This window comes from Halichondria panicea, chromosome 8 (genome assembly GCF_963675165.1).
Source record: "Halichondria panicea chromosome 8, odHalPani1.1, whole genome shotgun sequence".
NCBI lineage: Eukaryota > Metazoa > Porifera > Demospongiae > Suberitida > Halichondriidae > Halichondria > Halichondria panicea.
Genome location: NC_087384.1, coordinates 6,985,831 through 7,009,928, shown reverse-complemented (window position 1 = coordinate 7,009,928; position 24,098 = coordinate 6,985,831). Strand labels below are relative to the sequence as shown.

At 46.3% G+C, this 24,098-nt stretch overlaps 6 protein-coding genes across 8 annotated transcripts; 2 read left to right on the top strand and 4 right to left on the bottom strand.

Moving 5' to 3' along the window:
• The first annotated feature begins 6 nt into the window (after positions 1 to 6).
• On the top strand, positions 7 to 1,518 carry LOC135339423 (serine-rich adhesin for platelets-like). Its single transcript, XM_064535517.1, has 3 exons — positions 7 to 173; positions 388 to 1,366; positions 1,413 to 1,518. Exons 1-3 carry the CDS (start codon positions 57 to 59, stop codon positions 1,454 to 1,456), a joined length of 1,140 nt encoding a protein of 379 aa, XP_064391587.1. The 5' UTR covers positions 7 to 56; the 3' UTR covers positions 1,457 to 1,518.
• A 72-nt stretch (positions 1,519 to 1,590) lies between these two features.
• Positions 1,591 to 9,376, bottom strand: LOC135339420 (beta-1,3-glucosyltransferase-like). 2 transcript variants are annotated; one of them, XM_064535513.1, is made up of 14 exons: positions 9,277 to 9,376; positions 9,063 to 9,228; positions 8,828 to 8,936; positions 8,580 to 8,707; positions 8,299 to 8,356; positions 8,077 to 8,241; positions 7,927 to 7,996; positions 7,645 to 7,764; positions 7,306 to 7,402; positions 7,124 to 7,246; positions 6,344 to 6,488; positions 5,544 to 6,293; positions 2,029 to 2,077; positions 1,591 to 1,983 (listed from the first exon to the last, which is right to left on the bottom strand). In XM_064535513.1, the coding sequence occupies exons 1-12, from the start codon at positions 9,326 to 9,328 to the stop codon at positions 6,144 to 6,146; spliced, it is 1,383 nt and encodes a 460-aa protein (XP_064391583.1). In that variant the 5' UTR covers positions 9,329 to 9,376; the 3' UTR covers positions 1,591 to 1,983; positions 2,029 to 2,077; positions 5,544 to 6,143. The 2 variants fall into 2 exon arrangements, with proteins under 2 accessions (XP_064391583.1, XP_064391581.1); XM_064535511.1 differs by having other exon boundaries at positions 1,591 to 2,077.
• A 25-nt stretch (positions 9,377 to 9,401) lies between these two features.
• LOC135339415 (A-kinase anchor protein 1, mitochondrial-like) lies at positions 9,402 to 11,585 on the bottom strand. Its single transcript, XM_064535504.1, has 4 exons — positions 10,288 to 11,585; positions 10,170 to 10,237; positions 9,781 to 10,073; positions 9,402 to 9,603 (listed from the first exon to the last, which is right to left on the bottom strand). The coding sequence occupies exons 1-4, from the start codon at positions 11,523 to 11,525 to the stop codon at positions 9,523 to 9,525; spliced, it is 1,680 nt and encodes a 559-aa protein (XP_064391574.1). The 5' UTR covers positions 11,526 to 11,585; the 3' UTR covers positions 9,402 to 9,522.
• A 104-nt stretch (positions 11,586 to 11,689) lies between these two features.
• Positions 11,690 to 13,334, bottom strand: LOC135339418 (uncharacterized). Its single transcript, XM_064535509.1, has one exon. It carries the CDS (start codon positions 13,258 to 13,260, stop codon positions 11,785 to 11,787), a length of 1,476 nt encoding a protein of 491 aa, XP_064391579.1. The 5' UTR covers positions 13,261 to 13,334; the 3' UTR covers positions 11,690 to 11,784.
• Positions 13,319 to 18,786, top strand: LOC135339414 (Na(+)/citrate cotransporter-like). The gene is made up of 12 exons (XM_064535502.1): positions 13,319 to 13,473; positions 13,613 to 13,764; positions 13,834 to 14,099; positions 14,153 to 14,719; positions 14,882 to 14,989; positions 15,071 to 15,178; positions 15,225 to 15,344; positions 17,392 to 17,471; positions 17,731 to 17,849; positions 17,976 to 18,137; positions 18,206 to 18,343; positions 18,565 to 18,786. The coding sequence occupies exons 1-12, from the start codon at positions 13,377 to 13,379 to the stop codon at positions 18,721 to 18,723; spliced, it is 2,076 nt and encodes a 691-aa protein (XP_064391572.1). The 5' UTR covers positions 13,319 to 13,376; the 3' UTR covers positions 18,724 to 18,786.
• LOC135339412 (TBC domain-containing protein kinase-like protein) lies at positions 18,730 to 24,084 on the bottom strand. 2 transcript variants are annotated; one of them, XM_064535499.1, is made up of 22 exons: positions 23,849 to 24,084; positions 23,539 to 23,726; positions 23,411 to 23,484; positions 23,287 to 23,356; positions 23,011 to 23,055; positions 22,877 to 22,964; positions 22,770 to 22,825; positions 22,654 to 22,715; positions 22,408 to 22,483; positions 21,794 to 22,023; positions 21,631 to 21,730; positions 21,268 to 21,317; positions 21,000 to 21,219; positions 20,691 to 20,880; positions 20,584 to 20,634; positions 20,447 to 20,530; positions 20,266 to 20,351; positions 20,176 to 20,212; positions 19,792 to 19,902; positions 19,622 to 19,746; positions 19,181 to 19,564; positions 18,730 to 18,955 (listed from the first exon to the last, which is right to left on the bottom strand). In XM_064535499.1, exons 1-22 carry the CDS (start codon positions 24,042 to 24,044, stop codon positions 18,845 to 18,847), a joined length of 2,634 nt encoding a protein of 877 aa, XP_064391569.1. In that variant the 5' UTR covers positions 24,045 to 24,084; the 3' UTR covers positions 18,730 to 18,844. The 2 variants fall into 2 exon arrangements, with proteins under 2 accessions (XP_064391569.1, XP_064391568.1); XM_064535498.1 differs by having other exon boundaries at positions 19,792 to 19,953; positions 23,849 to 24,083.
• Positions 24,085 to 24,098: the final 14 nt, after the last annotated feature.

The window sequence follows — 24,098 nt, the reverse complement described above, 5'->3', positions numbered from 1 at the left end:
ATAATAAACTGAAAAGTGTACGCTTAGAAACAGCCCCTCCCCCTACTCACAAAATAATGGACATCATCTCTTGCTTCAGACTGGGACAAGCTCTGCGCCATGGTGATACTGACAGCTTCCTAGCAGCTTATGACTCTTTGCTAGACTCCCTGGACCCATCAGCAGGCATACAGGTACGTATAGCACTGACCCCCCACCACTACAGCACTGACTCCCTACCACTGCACTATAGCACTGACCCCCCCACCACTATACCACTGCACTATAGCACTGACCCCTCCTCCCCCACCATTACAGCACTGACCCCCTACCACTGCACTATAGCACTGACCCCCCCCACCACTATACCACTGCACTATAGCACTGACCCCCCACCTCTTTCTGCAGTTGACAACAGCTAAAGAGTGTGCTAGGCAAATATCAGAGCTACCAGATGATGACTTTGCTGTATTGCAATCCTCTGTAAGCACGTGTGAAGTGTCCATATCCACTGAAGAGGCTGTAGTGATACAGTTGCAGTCACTACTGGAGGAGCTGGCCTGTGGCGATGGAGAGGGAGGCGTGACCACTACTGAGTTACATGGTGACAATGTTATAGAGTTACATAGTGACGGGAGCCCCAATCCTACCTCCAATCAATGTGATGAGAAACAGACGTCAAGTGGTGATATATTGCAAGACCACCCACCCCAAGATCAAACAATATCCACCCCACAGTGTACAGCAGTGGATAGCAGCACAGCCTCTATACAGGGACCACAGTGTACAGCAGTGGATAGCAGCACAGCCTCTATACAGGGACCACAGTGTACAGCAGTGGATAGCAGCACAGCGTCTATACAGGGACCACAGTGTACAGCAGTGGATAGCAGCACAGCGTCTATACAGGGACCACAGTGTACAGCAGTGGATAGCAGCACAGCGTCTATACAGGGACCACAGTGTACAGCAGTGGATAGCAGCACAGCCTCTATACAGGGACCACAGTGTACAGCAGTGGATAGCAGCACAGCGTCTATACAGGGACCACAGTGTACAGCAGTGGATAGCAGCACAGCCTCTAGCTCTGTAGAGGGTCTCTGCAGAGAGAACATAAGCAGAGAAGGTTATACAATCGTACGCAGGAGGAGAAACAAACAATCTAAGAGTGTGTGTCCACCCAATGTCTACCAGAGCCAGCCCTCAAAGAGAGGGAGAGGAGGACACAAGAATAACTATAATGGGAGACAGAACGACAGTCGTCATGGCTACACTTCTGGTTACTGTGGCAACAAGGAGCGGCATGTGAGAGGGAGGAGGGAGCGTGGCAGTATGGCTGAATGTACCTCCTACAATCATGCCGAGGTGGTCTCATTCTTACTACAAGGTGAGGAATAGTGTGTTTGAGTTGTATTACTCCACACACTGCACAGGTTGGCAGTCGGCTCAGAGGGAACTACTCACCTCCACTCATTAACTATAATTATCATTATAATATTATTCACTGTATCAAACATAATAAACATTAATTAAAGTAAATTTTAAATGACTTTTAATTAGTAGCATGTGATGGGTGGGGCTGGTCTCGTAATTTGTGGTAGGCAAGATGACTTCACACTCCATATCATGTGAGATAACTTTGTTACATGTAGTAAACCAATGTCAATAAGATAATTGCAGACTCTATATTAGTCTATATACACTAATAAAAAATAATGTTGTCTATTTTGTACGAATAACAATTATGCAATGCTAGTTAATTAGGCACTGATAAGTCCTTCAGTCTGTATGGGCGGGGTCTAGGAGGCTGTCAGTTGCTGGATGATCAGTCTGTATGGGCGAGGTCTAGGAGGCTGTCAGTTGCTGGATGATCAGTCTGTATGGGCGAGGTCTAGGAGGCTGTCAGTTGCTGGATGATCAGGGCCGGCCGGGGTCAGTTTGTTTGGGTGTAGCTGCATGGGTAGGGTCTCCAGTTGCTGTGTCCATCCATCCATCCTTCTTGTCCTATTAGAATGACAATAATAGATACACTAAAATTTATGAACCAACCGCTGCTGCTACTGAACCATTGGAATGTTCTGTTCTGTGCTGTGCTAACCTAAAGAAAAGAAATCAAGTAAAATATAAGTTATTGCAAACTGGCTGAAAGAGAGCAATTTTATGTTATAAAGTACACAGTATTGTTGGCTGAAAGAGAGCAATTTTGTGTTACAAGTACACAGTATTTGTTGGCTGAAAGAGAGAGCAATAGGTGAGCAATAGGTGAGTATAACCAGTGCCTGTGTGTGTGCATTGCAACCATCGACTGGTTGGACAACACAACCAGCCTTGACAATACATTCCAACAACCACCACAACAATTGCATCTACCGAAACACAACATAACAACTGAAGATCTGAATCCACCGAACAACTGAAGATTCAACAAATGAAACCACCAAACACATCAAACCAAGTTATTATATCACCAGAAAAATTACCATGAGAGGTCAAAGGTTGTACCACCATAATCACCTTACTATTGTACATCCCTAGAGAGTACAGAACAAGGTAACTGAATTGAGTGAATGGATCAGTGAACAGTAAAGTGAATGGTATCATGTCTCAGAGCAACATAGAACCTGTGCTAGGACCTGTGGCATGCTCGGTACGATCGGGTCATGACAACGTAGCTACCCTGCATCATTCCTGATCCAATCACCAGTAAGTGTCCTCACGCCCCCACTGGGCAATATTGTCTGTTCAGATTTCCAAATCCCATGCCTTCAGGGCTACCGATACCGCAACGCGATGGCAGAATCCCAAAAGCAAGGAATCTAGAAATCTGAACAGAGCAATACTGTTGAGTTTTCCCGAAAGGCAAGGATCACTCAAGACGCTCGACTTACTGATCGTAACACCAGGTCAACAGGGTCACAGCTAGTCCCTAAGGCAGGGCCTAGCACAGGCTCTACATCACCCTGAAGCATGATCCCACCACTCAACTGTACAAAGCTCTAGTCATTCAATGCAACTAACTAGTTCTGTACTACGAACCTAGATACCAGCAACACAAAGATAATGGGCCACCTGCCATGCACATAAGCTCAAATTTGCTTCTGTGCATGGAAAACAACCTGACCTCCCTACCGTACGTACCCTTAATATTTTTTGCAACGTTTTTCCAACCTTGACAACACACATTCCAACAACCACAAAATTGCATACACCAAAACTGAAGATCTGAATACTTTCAAATCATGTTATTATCAAATTACCGTGAGAGGTCAAAGGTTGTACCACCATAATCACCTTACTATTGTACACCCCTAGAGAGTACAGAACAAGGTAACTGAATTGAGTGAATGGATCAGTGAACAGTAAAGTGAATGGTATCATGTTTCAGAGCAACATAGAACCTGTGCTAGGACCTGTGGCATGCTCGGTACGATCGGGTCATGACAACGTAGCTACCCTGCATCATTCCTGATCCAATCACCAGTAAGTGTCCTCACGCCCCCACTGGGCAATATTGTCTGTTCAGATTTCCAAATCCCATGCCTTCAGGGCTACCAATACCGCAACGCGATGGCAGAATCCCAAAAGCAAGGAATCTAGAAATCTGAACAGAGCAATACTGTTGAGTTTTCCCGAAAGGCAAGGATCACTCAAGACGCTCGACTTACTGATCGTAACACCAGGTCAACAGGGTCACAGCTAGTCCCTAAGGCAGGGCCTAGCACAGGCTCTACATCACCCTGAAGCATGATCCCACCACTCAACTGTACAAAGCTCTAGTCATTCAATGCAACTAACTAGTTCTGTACTACGAACCTAGATACCAGCAACACAAAGATAATGGGCCACCTGCCATGCACATAAGCTCAAATTTGCTTCTGTGCATGGAAAACAACCTGACCTCCCTACCGTACGTACCCTTAATATTTTTGCAAACGTTTTTCCAACCTTGACAACATACATTCCAACAACCACAAAATTGCATACACCAAAACTGAAGATCTGAATACTTTCAAATCATGTTATTATCAAATTACCATGAGAGGTCAAAGGTTGTACCACCATAATCACCTTACTATTGTACACCCCTAGAGAGTACAGAACAAGGTAACTGAATTGAGTGAATGGATCAGTGAACAGTAAAGTGAATGGTATCATGTCTCAGAGCAACATAGAACCTGTGCTAGGACCTGTGGCATGCTCGGTACGATCGGGTCATGACAACGTAGCTACCCTGCATCATTCCTGATCCAATCACCAGTAAGTGTCCTCACGCCCCCACTGGGCAATATTGTCTGTTCAGATTTCCAAATCCCATGCCTTCAGGGCTACCGATACCGCAACGCGATGGCAGAATCCCAAAAGCAAGGAATCTAGAAATCTGAACAGAGCAATACTGTTGAGTTTTCCCGAAAGGCAAGGATCACTCAAGACGCTCGACTTACTGATCGTAACACCAGGTCAACAGGGTCACAGCTAGTCCCTAAGGCAGGGCCTAGCACAGGCTCTACATCACCCTGAAGCATGATCCCACCACTCAACTGTACAAAACTCTAGTCATTCAATGCAACTAACCAGTTCTGTACTACGAACCTAGATACCAGCAACACAAAGATAATGGGCCACCTGCCATGCACATAAGCTCAAATTTGCTTCTGTGCATGGAAAACAACCTGACCTCCCTACCGTACGTACCCTTAATATTTTTTGCAAACGTTTTTCCAACCTTGACAACATACATTCCAACAACCACAAAATTGCATACACCAAAACTGAAGATCTGAATACTTTCAAATCATGTTATTATCAAATTACCATGAGAGGTCAAAGGTTGTACCACCATAATCACCTTACTATTGTACACCCCTAGAGAGTACAGAACAAGGTAACTGAATTGAGTGAATGGATCAGTGAACAGTAAAGTGAATGGTATCATGTCTCAGAGCAACATAAAACCTGTGCTAGGACCTGTGGCATGCTCGGTACGATCGGGTCATGACAACGTAGCTATCCTGCATCATTCCTGATCCAATCACCAGTAAGCGTCCTCACGCCCCCATTGGGCAGTATTGTCCGTTCAGATTTCCAAATCCCATGCCTTCAGGGCTACCGATACCGCAACGCGATGGCAGAATCCCAAAAGCAAGGAATCTAGAAATCTGAACAGAGCAATACTGTTGAGTTTTCCTGAAAGGCAAGGATCACTCAAGACGCTCGACTTACTGATCGTAACACCAGGTCAACAGGGTTACAGCTAGTCCCTAAGGCAGGGCCTAGCACAGGCTCTACATCACCCTGAGGCATGATCCCACCACTCAACTGTACAAAGCTCTAATCAGTCAATGCAACTAAAACTAACTAGTTCTGCACTACGAACCTAGATACCAGCCACACAAAGATAATGGGCCACCTGCCATGCACACAAGCTCAAATAAATGTGTTCCTAGAGAAAGTTTTGGCCTAACCTTTGCCTCTGTGCATGGAAAACAACCTGACCCCTCTACCGTACCAGTACTTGACATATTTGTTGTTGCAAAACTAAAACAAACGGACACACAGTAACTTACCCACTGGAATAGGTAGCACTCAGTGGAGGTCTCCTTCTGTTCAAGTGGCAGGATGATGGAGTGGTTGGTTGGTCCATTGTATGGTGGTACTTCCTCCGTTGCACATGAAGAGAGAGAGAGAGAGAGATAGAATAGTCACAAGAGTAGCACACACACTGCACAACACTTACTATACTTGCCTTAGTCATCCAGTTTGCAAAAATGGCCCACCTGCCACGAGGTCTGGCCTTATATTCTATCTTGATCCACCAATCAGATTCAGAGAAAGTATTACGTCAGAGAGTATTCTAGAGCATTCTTCACGAATTTGTTCCAATAATAATGGTGGCTACTAATTAGATAGTTGTAAGGGATGTCACCACAAGAGTAGAGGGGGGAGACTGTGGGCACTTAGTTATCAGCTAGAGACACATGTTGTCTCTGATCCTACAGCAATGTTGTTATGTAAGGTCCTCTCTCAGCTTAAATGTAGCTCCCTGGTCATTAAATTCTCTTTTATAATTATATAGGGGTTAGGTTTACACTGTACTGCATGAGACTGGGGAATATAATTATAGGCAATTTGAATAACAGGCCGTTGTTATTTCTTGAGCACATCAATTAAAGTTCAGTTTTCTTATCTCTGAGTGTTTCATGTTCAGTGCTGAGGTATTGAGAATAGACTGTTGCTGGGTCCATGGGGCTGTGTCTATGAAATGAGACAGCTTTCTGAGCCTCTATTACAGCTTGAGGGTAGGACCTTGGCTGGTCCTGTGTGGGTATGACATCACATGATATCGTATGACATCACAGGAGCTCACCTGATGGAAGAAGGGAGATTGGACTACGTCCCAACCTAGTGATTTAGCAGCCATACCAAGGAGCATATCATCAGCATAGTCCCTGGTAGGACACCTTTGACCTGTCGACACAAAACTTCTCACAGCCACAGAGCTTAGTACCATACTAGCAGTGTGGGGGTGGGTGGTGTGTGTGGGGGTAGGGTGGAGCAATGTCATGCCATATGTACATCATACTGATGATTATGCACACTGTACACTGTACTGTACCTAGCTATTAGCCGTATTGCACTTGCAACAGAGTATTGCCTAACAGCAAAACCACAATAATAATTTCTTAGCCTAAAACCCATAGGCTGTATAATTATAAATATCTTGGGAGTGGCTTAGTGGTTAGGGTGGTGGCTTCATAGATCATATGATAGATAAGGCGTGGGTTCAATTCCCTCTTGGGGGACTTTTCTTCATTTCTTTACAAATCAATAAGTAATTTCCCTAACTTTTGAATGCATCAATCTCCTGTCAAGTACATAATCAAATTGGGGTGTCGCCCGGTTTCTGTGAAACGAAGTTTCACGGAAACCGGGCGACGACCCAACTTTCCCTTTTTGGTAGATTAGGTTCTGTCTTTTTTTCTTCTCAGATATGTGCTAGAATTATTCATTTTGTAGAATCAGAAGTAGCCGAAATAACTATAATTTCCCCTTTCAGTTTTGGCCCTGATTAATGATAATAATCAATCTAGCTGTTAATCAATAATTAACCAAAGATTGTACATAACAACTGCTAGACTGCACTCACCTTCCCCCTCCAGACACAAAGCTGCTGCCGCCCACTCTATGAGCTGTGTACCCATACAGGTCTCCCATGAGGACAGGCCGGCTGGAGTCATAGCAACGCAACACCTCCAACAGACGATCCACACTATATGCATGTATGAGTGGTGGTTGGCAAATCTCTGTCCACTACAATCCATGTACTACCTTAGTAGAGTGTCATCATCCGCCACTACAAGCCAATCATGAGTCATCTGCTCACGTTCAAACAGCTGTAAAATGGCTGCCATTTTCCCACAGTGACCTACATCCAATGCAATACAGTACATGACTAAATGTGTACAAATGTAGCTCTATCAAAAAACAACTAAATAGTTGGAAATTGGACATTCGCAACACAAGTTATGGCCTCTCAAACTTAGCTACAAAACGTCTGATTTGGAAATATCACCCACTTACATATAGCCCACGTTTTAATTCCGAAAATGGAAAATTTGGGCCTGAAATTACTGATTTAGGGTTAGGGTCATATCCATGGTAACAAACCTTTCTCAGTGTTTGGAATTCCTAAGCTGGTTGTCTTGAACCGCTCATCAGCGAAGTCGCTATAGTAACCGATGCATGACTCAGGCAGGCCGGCTGCCCACGTGTCCCACACAACAGGCACTGAGTATGAGCAATTACTTCATTAAATCTGTAGCTCTAGACAAACTCTGTCACATGCTCAGATCAAACTTCTGGGAGGAGCAAAATTCCAATTTCAATAAAAGACCATGGGCTTATTTTTTTGGTGGGGGTCATGAGTTGTTAAGTTGGTGTTGTACTTACAGCGTGTCTTGTGGAACTTTCCGCAAGTCTTGACAGCGAAGAACACACTCTCCACATTCAGCCTACCACTCTGCAGAGTATGAGGGGGCGGGGGTAGTCAGTCAACACACACCATAGCAAGAACGGACCAATTGTTTGCTAGTGACTCACACAGTTTTGTTGCAGACTGACTCCAGTGGCACAGTGTGGAGTGAGAGGTGTGGTACAGAGTGCAGGGAGGTGTGTCAGGAGGAGGCCATCAGGGTGAGGGGGGGAGGGGCTGGGATGCAGCTCTTTATACACTGGAGTGTGCAGATACTTGAGGAACAAGGAGAACTACAGAGATGGTAGTGACATACTGACAGTGTGTGTGTGTGTGGAGGTAGCTCTTACCTCAAATACTGGGTCAATGTTGAAGGATGGATTGAAACTGCCCGATAGTGTAGCCATCCTAGTAGTGGTGTGTGTGTAGTGTGTGTGCATGGTGTGTGGTGTGGGTAGTGTGTGTGCATGGTGTGTGGTGTGGGTGTGTGTGTAGTGTGTGTGCATGGTGTGTGGTGTGTGTGTGGTGTGTGTGTGTAGTGTGTGTGCATGGTGTGTGGTGTGGGTGTAGTGTGTGTGCATGGTGTGTGGTGTGGGTGTGTGTGTGGTGTGAGTGTGTGTGTGGTGTGTACCTCTTGAGGGCTGGGGCTGACAGGATAATGCCAGAGTGGAGTAGGGGAAAGGCTAGACTGTGAGGTGTGTTGAAGTGGTGCACAATAACAGGCTCACTGTCCTCTACACTGTGACCAATATACCACTCCTGCAGTGTGTGTGGGTGAGGTGGGTGGTGTGTGTGGGGTGGGTGGTGTACGTGGGTGTGGGGTGGGTGGTGTACGTGGGTGTACAGTCAATAATTATGTTATAATGAGTCACTACTTACTTTGTGAGGATCGTAGGTTGAGAGTGCTGTGTCTAGTTGGTCCACATTCACTAGTGTCCATTCAGTGACAAGGACAAACCACAAGGCACTGCCATAGCCCTCGGCTAGTCTATAGGGGGTGGGGCTCATGAGTACACACACTAGGGTACCACAAGGCACTGCCATAGCCCTCGGCTAGTCACAGGGACCGTGAGTACATACACTATACTGGGGTATATACTACATACGCACGTACGGTGCTAGCAGTGGTGTCAGGGTCCAAGGAGCCCCCTCAGTGGAGAGCTGTGTAGAGAGGATAACAGTGGCTCCATGCTTGGACCATTGCTCTTGTTTCCTGACAGCTTGTTGAGTGTGCCACGGGCTATCAGGAGTGACTATAGTGATCACTACATCACCACTGCCTGCACATAAGAACACTCAATCATATACTGGTAGTCTGCTGTCCATACCTTGACAGTCGCTACACAGGCACCAGAACACTAGTAACACAGCTACCTTCATTTTGTAGATCTACTGGTAAAGGTCGTCAGAAGAGCATGCTTCAAGTAGAGTATATTTTTCATAAAAAAAAAGATTGTTTTTACATTGTGATCAGAATATTAGCAGACATAGTGGACATAAGTACAAGTGATATGATTGCCGTAATTTGTTGAGATTTCACAGTGTTAAATAATGGGAAGTCCGTTTGTCAGTAATCAACTCTCGTTAGCCAATGGCCCTTCTTTCCAGATAGCAAAGCCCCTCTCCACCAACTCACGGTTGATAAACAGTGGACTCTGAGGGGATAAAAGATGAGCACATGTAAAACCAGTAGTAACACACTGCACAAAGAAAGCAATCTACAACCACCCCCCCCCCACACACACACACACACACACACACACACACACACACACACACACACACACACACACACACACACACACACACACACACACACATTCCTGACTTACGTCTGATCCAAATCGTGTGTATAGTTCGACGAGTGGCGCTGGTTCAATATGGAACCACTTTAGAACAATATTCTCCTCATGAGGTTCTTTAGACAGTGGCTCTGTGGTCCCTCCCTCAGTCATGGCCTCAGTCATGTCCTCCTCTCCCTCTATCTTGATAACGATGGTGGGGTCTTTACCAGGAGTGTCTTTACCAGGAGTAAGAGGCGCTGCTGGCAGCTCTGTGATATGCACCTCCAGAACCATGCCCTCCACTAGTGTCTGTAGACTCATCAGTCCATCCTCTGACATGGCTGTATGGGTTAGAGTAGCTGTTAGTGTGCGTGTGTGTGCATGTGTGTGTGCATGTGTGTGTGTGTGTGTGTGTGTGTGTATGTGTGTGGTCCTACCATCATTAGGGATGACATTAGCCAGCTCACAGGGAAATGCTTGTATGGGCAGTGTAGTGTGCTCTCTCCTGCATACACACACAATAAGCACACACACACACACAATATAACAACTCACCTGAGTGGTCGGATGGCAGTATGCGGGACCATGACAGTACTCCCATAGTCCACTAATAACACCTCGTAGTTGCTTCCCTCATCATTCAGTTTAGCCATCTGTCCTCGCAGCCAGTGGATGTCACTCACTCGAACAGCACAAAACTTCTTGAGTAAACTATCATCACCTTCAGACGCATATGTGGTGTCGTTGCCAGTAGCAACGGCATAGCAGTAGGTATAACTCATGCTCTGATGTTGTTCGTCCAGCTCAGCACTTTTGTTGTATGGTACAATCCATAATCGACTAAGGCTCTCAATGTAGGTCACCATAGCCTTGAATGGTGAGGAGGGGATTTGAGCAGCAGCAAGAGTAGTGTTCCATGATTCTCCGTTTAGTCGAGGGGTACCAAATAGCGGGCTGGGGAAAGGTTGTTGATTGTTGATACTCTTGTCCAACTGTCCAGGCAGATCCAACTCAGGATATCGAATAGCAATGATTTTGAGAGCTTTCTCCACTTGTTCACAGGTACCTTGAACAGTGCAGGGTACAATGAGAGCATCTTTGGGCAGGTTCTTCTGGTTGACATACACATGAGCTCCATCAGCTTCAGCCATGAGGGACTTGATGTTGCGGCCTTGTTTACCAATAAATCGACCCACCATATCGCGGGGGAGTTGTATCATCACACGCTTCCTGTTGGGCCAATTGATGGGTCCAAGATTAGGAGTACTGAGAGACTTCAACATCTGCATAGCGTGGGATGGCCGGTCTTCAACACAAGACGTAGATTGGCTAACAGCAACTTTCTTTGCCTTGGATATTCCAGGAGTAAAAGTAGACATTTCAAAATGTTGTGTCTCAGAGAAGACCTCCTCAGAGGAACAAAGGCTCCCAACTTCAGACATGGTCTCAGAATTGACATCACTTGAGGCAGTGGGATATTTCCAGTGTGGTTTGTTTGTCAACTCAGCATTTCCTCCGCTAGCAACTGTTAGGTTTTCTTTACAGCTCTTTTCTTCAACTTGGGCACCGTCCACAACGTTAACGCCAGAATCCTCCGAGATTGATGGTGAGTGCTGCACAGATACTAGGGCAGTAGAATGGTCCACTGAGGTAGGCCTCCTGACTCTCTTCCTCCACCACCGCCAGCCGGTAAGCGATAGCAAACCCAACAGAACCAAAGAGGGAACAGTGAACATCAAGAATCGTCTCATCTTTTGAGGAGCAACAGTAGACACGTCTCGTTTACTGAACATCTTGACAACTGAGTCACAGTTCCCAGCAACTGCCTTCAGGCACTACACGTGCTTTAGCGCATGCGCGATAGAAATAGCAGATTCCTCTAATATAAGTCGCTTGAAAAATGTTGCCTCGAATCCAAGCTAATGCCGCTTGAATGAAGCGACCTTTACCACAATCACAATTTTTGTAATCTAAATAAAACCCAACGATTTGCAAAAGTAATTATGGAATGTACAATCATGATTACAGCAAAATAATACAAAAATATATATGCTAATCGTCCCTATCATCTTCTGATTCTTCACTCAAGTTGACAACATAGTCTCTTGTTTGAATGGCGGGGTACGGAGAGAACCACACACCAGCAATGTCTCTAACTCCCTTCCTGTACAAGACCACGAGGTTGAGAGGAGCTTGCACATCCACCATACAATCCTCCCCATAGGTCCCTTGATAGTGAATCAGGAGCAGCCTTGACATCGGCACTATAGGGGGCAAACCACGACTCAAACCACACACCTCCAGCAAGACTTGACCAGTGCGAGCATGAACCAACTTGACAATGCCTTTAGAGTGGCCCACAGCGAGAGTAGCGTACAGTCGACTAATAGACAACACACAGCCATCATTGAATCCTTCCTTCCAGTCCACCTTGACTGAGCTAATCCTCTCGTAGGTGCGCGTATCAAACACATGCAGACACAGGCCAGACTGGAATGGATAGACAACGCAGGTTATGATCCCCAGCACCTCTTCATCGTGGGAGAGTATCATCTCGCTAGTAGTGTTGACCACCATCACTGCAATGTCAACATCGAAAAATGGGTTCAGTTTTCCAATAGGTTTGGAGGATACTTGAATCCCCTCGTCATCGCTATGGGTTACTTTGAACACGCAAGCGCCGGTGCCTCCTTGTACAATGAGCAAGTGACCTTGGGAACAGTCACCATTGAGTGGGAGGAGGTGACCGGTAACAGGGCGGGGTATGAACTGAGTGATCCCATGAGGTATGGGAGTCTTGTGCTTGAGCTCCAGTGGACAGCGGTCTCGGCCATTGCTGAAGTTGAGGAAATGCAGTATCCAAGAGTAGCCATGCATCGAGTTCTCAGTGGACACCAACATGAGGAACACACAATGACGACAAAGTCCTATTGAGTAGTTTAGTCCTCTCTCTCGTTTCCCCGGGGTTAGCTCGGTTAACTGTCGGCTCTCAACGTTATAACGAAACCATCTTGCTCCATACGTTTGATACACTACATTGCCACCGAGGTAGTGAGCCCACATAACTTGCCCACAATCACTCTTGAAGGCATCTCGCTTGACAATGGTCCTCTTGTCAGGACTAAACTCTCCGATAATGGTCTCCTCATACTCAAGGCTGCAATAATCAATCGTCTTGACAAAGAAACCTCCTCCGGCATATTCACATTTCTGAGTCGATTCAAATGGATGAATTCCTCTGATGGAATGAATGGTTGGCTTCTGAGTTGCTACGGTCATCTTGTGGCGACGTATCTCATGAAACAGCTCATTAGGGAACTTGCTGAATCTCATCCTCTCCTTGACATAGTACTGGGGGAGGCCAGCATGGACACAGGCACGCCGCCAAAATGGGGTCATCTCTCCAACACAAAGCATCTCCGTCCATCCTCTGCACACGCGCAAACACCGCAGCACATCGGGGACCTCCATGTAGCCAGTGATCTTCAGTACCACCTCAGGGGGCAATTCACACAGAAAGTTAGACATCTTGGATCCAGCTAGCTAGCTAGCTAAGCTTTGTAGATCTATACGGAAATGCCAGCTCAGCAGAATTTGCTGAATAATGGTAAAGGTCGTCACAAAGAAAGGGGCGTGACGACAGCATGGCTACCTTGTTAGTGAAGAGAGCTAGAGGAGATGATACTACCTCATTGGTGGAGGAGTCATCTGATGGCAAGGAGGAGGAGGCTTCTGTATATGGTGAGATCAGGTAGTCTGTAGAGCAGCATACTACTACTGCCTGCACACACACACACACACCCACACCCACACACCCACACCCACACACACCCACACACCCACACCCCCCCACACCCACACACACCCCATACACACACAGGGGGTGGTAAGGGAAAGGCTAGGAGACTGATGCTGTGCTGTTGGAGACACTCAGTGACACGGTTGCTGCGTAGTTGGTGGAGGACACTAGTCATAGTGCTCACTCCTCTCATCTTCCTACCCCTGGCACTACCACTGGACTGGAATGTCAACGTACGTAATCATAACATTATATTCCTATAAATAACCCCCCCCTCTTGCCCCCCCCCTCTTGCCCCCCAGGCAGCCAGAGCTGGCTACACTATAATCCTTATTGCTGTGTTTTGGCTGACAGAGGTGGTCCCCATTGCAGTGACAGCGCTGCTGCCTCTCATCCTCTTCCCTGCACTGGGGGTCCTCCCCTCTGATGCTGTGGCTAGGAACTACCTCAGAGACACCAACCTACTCTTCCTGGGGGGTCTTATGATGGCCGTTGCCGTGGAGAAGTGGAATCTTCATCGACGTATAGCATTGTCTGTCATGAGGCTTGTTGGAGCTAGTCCTAGATGGTGAGTATAATATTATTACTCCATATCTTATTATAAGCCACCCCCCTCATCAGGCTGTTGCTAGGGTTTATGGGTACAACGGCATTCCTCTCAATGTGGATTAGCAATACTGCCACGTCAGCAATGATGCTACCCATAGCCAACGCTGTACTGGAGGAAATAAAGAACGAGAACAAACTCCCAAAGAGCAAAGAGGGGCGTGTCCGATACACTAGGAGAGGGGAGGAGGTCTCAATTGAGCAAACCCCACCCCCCACAGCTCAGGGAAGACCCCCCACACCACCCCCCACAGCCGAGGGCAGTCAGACCACTATGGTAACTGTAGACATTGAAGATTCTAGCTCTGAGAATGGAGAACGGATATCAGAGGAATCTGATTCTGGAACTGGCGGCCAGGACACGGACAATTTCTCATCTCCACCAGAATCCAATACTGAGACAAGTCAACTGCTAAATGTAGCCGACACATTTACCTCTGACCCCCTGGAGGCAGCAAAAGACAAGCGTTTCAATCGTATGGCTAAAGCTATGATGCTGGGTGTGGCCTACGCTGCCAACATTGGGGGCACAGCTACTCTGACTGGAACTGGTCCCAATATTGTCCTCAACGGATTGGCTGGGTGAGTAGTGCACTCTGTATGACATCTTGTATTTGCCATCTATTGTGTCAGTAGTACTTTCAACTAGCTACTAAACGTATGTTTTATTCTTGAATTGAACGTTCCAAACACAAGTACTGAACCCTCAAGTTATGTATCTAGATATCTCATTTTTTCTTGTAGGGATTTGGGGGTCAACTTTGGTCTGTGGTTTGCATTTGCAGCCCCTCCCATGATTCTAGCGCTCGTCTGTGCCTGGTTGTATCTCTCTCTGGTGTTCTGTGATGACAGGTGTGTGGGCGTGTGTGTGTGTGTGTGTGTGGTGTGTGTGGGTGTGCCATCAGTATATATGACCTCCACTTCCATCCACAGTTTTGTGTGGTGTAAGCGCAAGTTGTTTGGTCTCAATGTGCCCAAGTTGGACAGTTCTAGAGCAAAGGAGGTCATTAAAGAACAGTACAACAAGTTGGGAAGAATCAAGTGAGTATGATAATCATAGTTTTGGTTGATATAATGTTTCTTGCAGATATGCTGAAGTGATTGTACTGGTCATGTTCATTCTGCTGGTTGTGCTATGGTTTACAAGAGACCCACGGTTCATACCTGGATGGAGCAGCCTCTTCAAGAGTCAGGACGGGGGAGCAAGGTCCAGGACATAGCTACTCTAATAATAGCTGTTAGTATTGGTGTGCCAATAACTAGGTTACGGGTGAGTGGGTGTAGTTGAACATCTTTCAACAGCCATAACTGTAGCTGATTCAATGTCAAAATTTTAGAAAAATTCCTGTGTTTCAATCCAAATTTCGTCCGTGCCCTAATTTGTCATTTTTCGGCCTCGGACCATGGTACGGCTAAATTAGCAAATAATTTTATCTCTCGAATATGAACTTTGATGATACCATGTGAAAGGTCTGTTTCTAAGCATTCAAAAAACCATTAGACTTTCGATCTACAGAATTGAAGTTATGGCAGCTGAAAGATTCCCCAAATCATAATAATTTAACGGAAGGGGGGGGGGGTGTCTTTCAACAGCCATAACTTGAGTACAGTTGATCCAATGTCAACAATTTTATGATATTCTGAAAGCTTAGAAAAATACCTTTCAAATGGTGTGTTTCAATCCAAAATTTCGTCCGTGCCTTAATTTGTCATTTTTTGGCCTCGGACCATGGGCTAAATTGGCAAATAATTTTATCTCTCGAATATCCATGGTACGGCTAAATTGGCAAATAATTTTATCTCTCGAATATCAACTTTGATGGTACCATTTGAAAGGTCTCTTTCTAAGCTTTCAGAAAAACATAAAATTTTTGATTTTCGATCCACAGAATTCAAGTTATGGCAGCTGTCCCAAAATCATTAATTAAACGGAGGGGGGGAGGTGTCTTTCAACAGCCATAACTTGAGTACAGTTGATCCAATGTCAAAAATTTTATAATATTCTGAAAGTTTAGAAAAACACCTTTCAAATGATGTGTTTCAATCCAAAATTTCGTCCGTGCCCTAATTTGTCATGTTTCGGCCTCGGACCATGGGCTATAATCCATGGTACGGCTAAATTAGCAAATAATTTTATCTCTCGAATATCAACTTTGATGGTACCATTTGAAAGGTCTCTTTCTAAGCTTTCAGAAAAACATAAAATTTTTGATTTTCGATCCACAGAATTCAAGTTATGGCAGCTGAAAGATTCCCAAAATCATTAATTAAACGGAGGGGGGGGGGGGGTGTCTTTCAACAGCCTTAACTTCAGTACAATGAAAATAGTTTTGCATTCCTGTGAGTGGGTTCAATTCACTAGCAATAGTTTTGCGTTCCCATGAGCGGGTTCAATTCACTAGTTTTGCGTTCCAGCAATAGTTTTGCGTTCCCGTGAGTGGGTTCAATTCCAAATACTTTTATCTCTCGGATATCAACTTTAATACCATTTGAAAGGTCTCTTTCTAAGCTTTCAGAAAAGCCTAAAATTGTTAATTTTCGATCCACAGAATTCAAGTTATAATTATGGCAGCTGAAAGATTCCCAAAATTATTAATTAAACGGATCGAAGTGGGGGGGGGGGGGGGTGTCTTTCAACAGCCATAACTTGAGTACAGTTGATCCAATGTCAACATTTTTATGATTTTCTGAAAGCTTAGAAAATTACCTTTCAAACGATGTGTTTCTATCCAACATTTCATATGGGGCCCTAATTTGTCATTTTTCGGCCTCGAACCATGGGCTATAATCCATGGTACGGCTAAATATTTTATCTCTCGAATATCAACTTTGATGGTACCATTTGAAAGGTCTCTTTCTAAGCTTTCAGAAAAGCATAAAATGTTTGATTTTCGATCCACAGAATTCAAGTTATGGCAGCTGAAAGATTCCCAAAATCATTAATTAAACGGAGGGGGGGGGGGGTGTCTTTCAACAGCCATAACTTCAGTACAATGAAAATAGTTTTGCGTTCCCGTGAGTGGGTTCAATTCACTAGCAATAGTTTTGCGTTCCAGCAATAGTTTTGCGTTCCCTTGAGTGGGTTCAATTCCAAATTGTCAAATACTTTCATCTCTCGAATATCAACTTTGATGGTACCATGTGAAAGGTCTGTTTCTAAGCTTTCAGAACTTCATGAAATTAATCAACGGTACTGAAGTTATGGCTGTTGAAAGAGTCCTGAGCCATTGGTTAATGTGTGTCTGTGTGTACAGCTATTTCACAGATGCTACTACAGTTCTTGTGATAGTGTTCCTACTGTTCCTCATCCCCTCTCAGCCGTGTTGTCCCTCCAGTGAGTCACTACCCCACACACACACACATGGACCCACACACACTACCCCCCACACACATGGACCCACACACACTACCCCCCCCCACACATGGACCCACACACACTACCCCCCACACACACATGGACCCCCCACACACACTACCCCACATACACATGGACCCCCCACACACACACTACCCCCCCCACACATGGACCCACACACACTACCCCCCACACACACACATGGACCCCCCACACACACATGGACCCACACACACAGATTGGATTGGTGCTGGTAACTCTCCTCGATTGTTAGACTGGAAATCAGTACAGACTGGGTTACCATGGAATGTTGTCATCGTACTGGGGTCAGGGTTCGCACTGGCAGCGGGTGCAGAGGTACATACCCTGTGTGTGTGTGTGTGTGTGTGTGTGTGTGTGTGTGTGTGTGTGTGTGTGTGTGTGTGTGTGTGTGTGTGTGTGTGTGTGTGTGTGTGTGTGTGTGTGTGTGACCACTCACTGCAGGCCTCAGGTTTGAGTGGATTGCTGGGAGACTACTTGACTGTGTTGCGTTGTCTGCCCACTCCACTAATTGCATTCCTGGTCTCCGTCATTGTTGCTATGGTGACTGAGGTCCTCTCCAATGTAGCCACCGCCACTCTCTTCCTGCCCGTCCTCCGAGGATTGGTGAGTGGGCGTGTGTGTGTAGTGTGTACGTGTGATGTGTGACACCACCCCCTCCCTCGTTCCTGTAGGCTGAAGAGTTGTGCATCCATCCGCTGTACCTCATGCTACCAGCCACAGTATCCGCCTCCTTTGCCTTCATGCTCCCCGTGGCCACGCCCCCTAACACTATAGCATTCACCTATGGCTACATCAAGGTCTACGATATGGTGAGTCCAACTGGATGCTATTACAGTGGCCTCTAGTACTCTAGTGCTAGTACTATAGTGCTGCTCTAGTGCTTGTACTCTAGTGCTGGTGCAGTCAGTGTTTTCTGACGCAGTAATCTGTGAGATTAGTGTGTACTTTAACCCCTGCCCCCTGTTATAGGTATACTTTAACCCCTTCACCCTGCTATAGGTGTACTTTAACCCCTGCCCCCCTGCTATAGGTGTTGACTGGATTCTTCATGAATCTGCTGTGTATTGGAATAGTAGCTCTGTCAGTGAACACTCTAGGACTAGCTGTGTTCAGCCTCAACACTCTACCAGCCAGCGTACTCAATAGCACTGCTTGTTTTGCTAACAACGCATCATTAGATTGTTTCTGATTAATAGCAGATGAAGAATCTATTGTGTCTTTTTAAATAACAAATTAAATTGTACAAAATGAATGTAACCCTGTCTAATTGTACGAGTAAATCAGTAATAAAAATAGAGCAATAGTTGTTGCTAAGGGTCGTTGTTAAGAGAGGTCAATAGTCCGAGTGTTCGCAACACCCCAGCGCCCCCATCCAACACACATACCTTGGGGAAAGCAAGACGCACCAACTGACGAGCAAACTGCACACACAAAGAGGAAGAGATGGGGGCACACACAAAGAGGGAGAGATGAGTTAATATAGACAACAGATACATTCTTAGGAATATTGGTATAAAGAGATGTCTAACTGATATAATTGTAGAATATCAAACAGCTTCTAAATACAAAAACTTTGTTGAAGATCGGACATTAGCAACACATTAAGGAATCAAAGTTATAATATTGTAGTGTTAGAGTTCACATACCACGGGTCCCGTATCTCCCTTATTACCAGTGACCACGAGGACACGCCCCCTCGGTACACGCCCGAGCCCAGGCTGTGACGGTGACAGCGAACCATCAGCAAGGAATGCCGTATCCTGGGGCATATTCAGAGAGTGGATCACATGACCTGCCCGGAATTCATCCATTGGACGGATGTCAATAATCACAGCACGTTGACGTGACTTTTTTGTTCCTCTAGCCCCGCCCCTTGCCATGAGGGGGTTGTCCTTGATGGGGTCAGAGGTCAAGTTGCCGCTATAGCCGAGGGTTTGTGGCTCTAGTCTAGCGAGAGTGATGAGATCTTGGGCAGATATACGAGGACAAGACTCCGCCCTCAAAACGTCCAGTGGAAGGGGCTGTCGGCACTGTGTGTATGGTGTAGGTGGGTGTGAGTATATGTGTGTGCGTGTGTGCTTGCATACCGCTGCTTCAGGGAGACAGTTGTTAGGCTGTGAGTGGGCGGGATCATGCAGTCTAGCCACGGCACTGGGCGGAGTCAGCTGATAGAGTCGTACAGCATCAAACACACACTGCTGTATGTCAAGATCTGGAGGGGAGGATAAGACACACCAACCTAGTGACTAGTGTGTACCTGGTAGGTCTGAGAACATCAGGATGCATTCGTTGAAATCAAAGGAGAGGAGATCATCACGTAGCTGGAGGAGAATGGCCACACCCACACACAGCGGGAATGAGCTGTTGCCTAGCAACAAGGTGTCCCACAAGTGGTAGATCTTGTTCAAGGGCAGAATATCTGCACACACAGCACATGCACACACAGCACATGCAAACACAGCACATGCAAACACAGCACATGCACACACAGCACATGCACACACAGCACATGCACACACAGCATAATTATGTAGTTAATTATTAATTATATGTACGTACGCAATCATGTGGTTATATAGGGACACAATCATGTGGTTATATAGGGACACAATCATGTGGTTATATAGGGACAGTGGCTTACGTGTGAACATGGTCAGGAACCATGGGATGGCATAGAGCTGTGGGGGCGGGGCAATAGATCACATGACTACATGGTTATATAGTAACAGACGTCTGGTACGAATCCAATGCTGTCCAGATGATTGAACAGTGCTGGATCATGGAATGCTACTAGCTGGTTGAATACAGCCAGGTACTCTGTGGGGGGTGGAGTGAGGGTGTGTGTGGAGTGTGTGGGGGTATGTGTGGGGGTGTGGGGGTATGTGTGGGGTGTGGGTGTGGGGGGAGGGTACCTTGCATGATGGCAGAGTTGTCTCTCAGGAAGAACTTGTGCAGATATTTGTCAATGAAGGCACTTAAACATGAATAGGCCAAAGCTGCAAACATATGGATACAGACAATGACTTCAATATTACTTTATATACGGCACCTTCGTTGTTGAAATTGAGAGAGAGAAACGGTGCACACAGCGAATCCAAACCTGTAACCAAGGAGATGGGATCACATGACTATCACATGACATGTGTACGCACGTACCCTGCCAGTATACCAGCCTTGCATGTGATCCCACCCAAGACTTGAGTATCCTCCTGAACTTGCTGTGCCCCTCACTGGAGGACAGGAGGGGATGATATTGATGACAGCGTGGGATATCCACATCAATCTGTCGATCAGTGGGTGTGGCTGTGTCCTTGTCTATGGCCTCGTACACACGTCCAATGTCACCCTGGAGGTCAAAGGTCAGACACACACTCAGTCTCACAACTCTATTTCGCTTACTACAGTAATTAAGTAAAATGGCTGGCCGTAAAATATTGTAGAATATTACACATGTACCATGCATACCTTGATTCCTAGCAGAGCTGCCCAGATGTCACCTCTGTACAGTGGGCACACGTCCACTAGGGACTCCCCCATGACACGCCCCCTTGTGTATGGGTAGCCCTCCAGCAGACGAGAGAACACGACCACACGATGGAACTGGTACTCCACATCACTCTCTCGTATCGTCAATGGCAACTTGGCAGACTCATGAAGAGTGGACCACTCAACTTTGCACTCTGACCTGTGTGGGCGGGAGTTATATATATACAGCGTGCTTGCCGTTACTTACTCTGTTTCCTCCAATGGGAAATAGTCTTGCGTTGTCATGGTTTCCAGTCTCTGTATAACAATAAGTGTTATGTATCAGCTCTGGCCTAACAACGGCTCTGGCCTAACAACGGCTCTGGCCTAACAACAGCTCTGGCCTAACAACGGCTCTGGCCTAACAACAGCTCTGGCCTAACAGCAGCTCTGGCCTAACAACGGCTCTGGCCTAACAACAGCTCTGGCCTAACAGCGGCTCTGGCCTAACAACAGCTCTGGCCTAACAGCAGCTCTGGCCTAACAACAGCTCTGGCCTAACAACAGCTCTGGCCTAACAACAGCTCTGGCCTGACAGCAGCTCTGGCCTAACAACAGCTCTGACACTCACCGTTCTGAGCTGCTCCAGTGAGAGTGGGATGATGGTACTATCATAGAGGGCGACTCTGTTTAGAGGGGACCCAAACGTCTCACCACTGTTCAACACCAGTCTACACACACACACACACACAGGTTATATAGGGGGTGTCCATATATAACTGGGGAGTAGTTACCGTGGCAATATGGTGACGGGAGGGCATGTCTGGATGATCCCTCTCTTGGTTAGCTCTGCCTCCAGCTCTCCTCCGGCTAGATTCCACAAGTAGTACACCTCTCTCATTGGACGCTCAGTCAGGTGATCAGGAAGGGGGTGTGGCTTATTCACGTGGTCCATAGTGGGTGTGGCAAGTTGAGAGCAGCGAATCAAATTAGTGAATGGACTAGAAAGAAATTTGTACTCTATCTGTGTGTGTGTGTGTGTGTGTGTGTGGGTGTGTGTGTGTGTGTGTGTGTGTGTGTGTGTGTGTGGGTGTGTGTGTGTGTGTGTGTGTGTGTGTGTGTGTGTGTGTGTGGGTGTGTGTGTGTGTGTGTGTGTGGTGTGTGTGTGTGTGTGTGTGTGTGTGTGTGTGTGTGTGTGTGTGTGTGGGTGTGTGTGTGTGTGTGTGTGTGTGTGTGTGTGTGTGTGTGTGTGTGTGTGTGTGTGGGTGTGTGTGTGTGTGTGTGTGTGTGTGTGTGTGTGTGTGTGTGGGTGTGTGTGTGTGTGTGTGTGTGTGTGGGTGTGTGTGTGTGTGTTAACGTTATGTCCATAGCTGGATACAAGTTTGTGCCCTGGTGACTGTATAGTTACCTGTTCTGTCATATGATTGGTCGGATGGTTGTAGCGAGTGATGAACGGATGCTGTAGCAGCTCTCTGGCATCAGATCTGCCATAATCATGACAGCAATAATCCAAAAGAGAAATAATTTATCGTTGCTCATAAATTATACTTATACTAAACAGACTAAGACTGATCTAGGTAAATGACTGTGGGGGGTCTAACTCACCAGGTAATGACTGTGGGGGGTAATGTACACACAGGGGGGTCTAACTCACCGTTGCTTGGATACTGGAATGAGACAAGCCTCCAGGAAGGAGTACAGCTCAGAGGATAACTTCTGTGTGTGAGGAATGTCCATATATAATCAATGTGTATGAATTGTCATGACAACCTTATCGGCAGCGCCATGTGCCTTCAGCAGTGCTCCCAGCGGATGGACAGACTTCCCTGTGTGTGGGCGTGTGTGTGGGGGGGCGTATGGTAGCCATGGTAACTCACTCTGATAGTTTTCCTTGAGTAGTAGCAATCGCTTGAAAAAGGAATTAAGTCCATTCCTCAGGAAGAGGTCAGGGTATAGTGGCGTCTCCTGGAGGGGGTGTAGCTTATGTATAGTGGGTGTGGCTATGACTCACCATGACTAGCTCCAGTAGTATGACACCTAATGACCACACGTCAACCTTGTATGTGGGAGCACCGGATAGCGTGTTATTAGCGTGTTATTAGCATTTGGTATTATAGCATCATACGAAAATAAACTATCGCAAAAGTTCTACGTTACTATCCTGAGCTGTACGAATGATTATAAATATTTAATTGGACAGTTCATCCGAACATTTGCACCAACGAAAATAACCATCATCTATAGTACCATTGCCATGGTATGTTAGCACATGATGGAGTGACGCTACCTTGGGACTGGAGGGATGTATGGTATCAGGACCCGTCAGAATGACCTCTGGTGCCATGTACCGTGGTGACCTTTACACACAAGTTATGAATAATTATCATTAATAACATCACACATAAATTTACCCAATGGGAAATTTGACTTCTTTGCCGAGCTTGGTCATGTAGTACATCCCATAGTTGTGTACTTTGACCTCACCCTGCGCAAATACAAAATATTATTATACGCACACCTGCTGCCAAGCCACACCCACCTCCGGGGTGAGGAGAATACGAGATGGAGAAAGGTCACGATGAACCAATCGAATATCATTGAGGTACGATAATGCTTGGAGGATCTGATTGGTTAGTCTGGAGAGGTGGGCGGGATCAGAATAGCGTCCTGACTTGACATGATTCTCTAGACAATCATCGCACCACTCGGTCACCAATAGCACACGTTCTGTGTGTGTGTGTGTGCATGTGGGGGTGTGTGTGGGCGTGTGAGGGCTTGTATAAATAGTAGAGGCTTATAATCGTTTACACACAACTAATGGTGTGTAACGTGGCTGACACAACTTATACCATTCTTGGTTTTCTTGAAATGCAGATAAGCGGCTAGATGAGGATGCTGTAGCGTGAGTAGATATTGTGCGCGGCCCAGGATGTTGGTAGTGTTGGGAGTGAGCGGGAGGCCCTTGGTATCGCACTCATCCGCGCCATGCTGTCGCGCACAGAAGGTGAAGGCAGCTAGCTGTGAGGTCTTCAGTGGAGCAGCCATTTAACCAGCCACGCCCCCTCTTCGTGCAAAATCTGTGCAAAGAGGGGGGTGTGG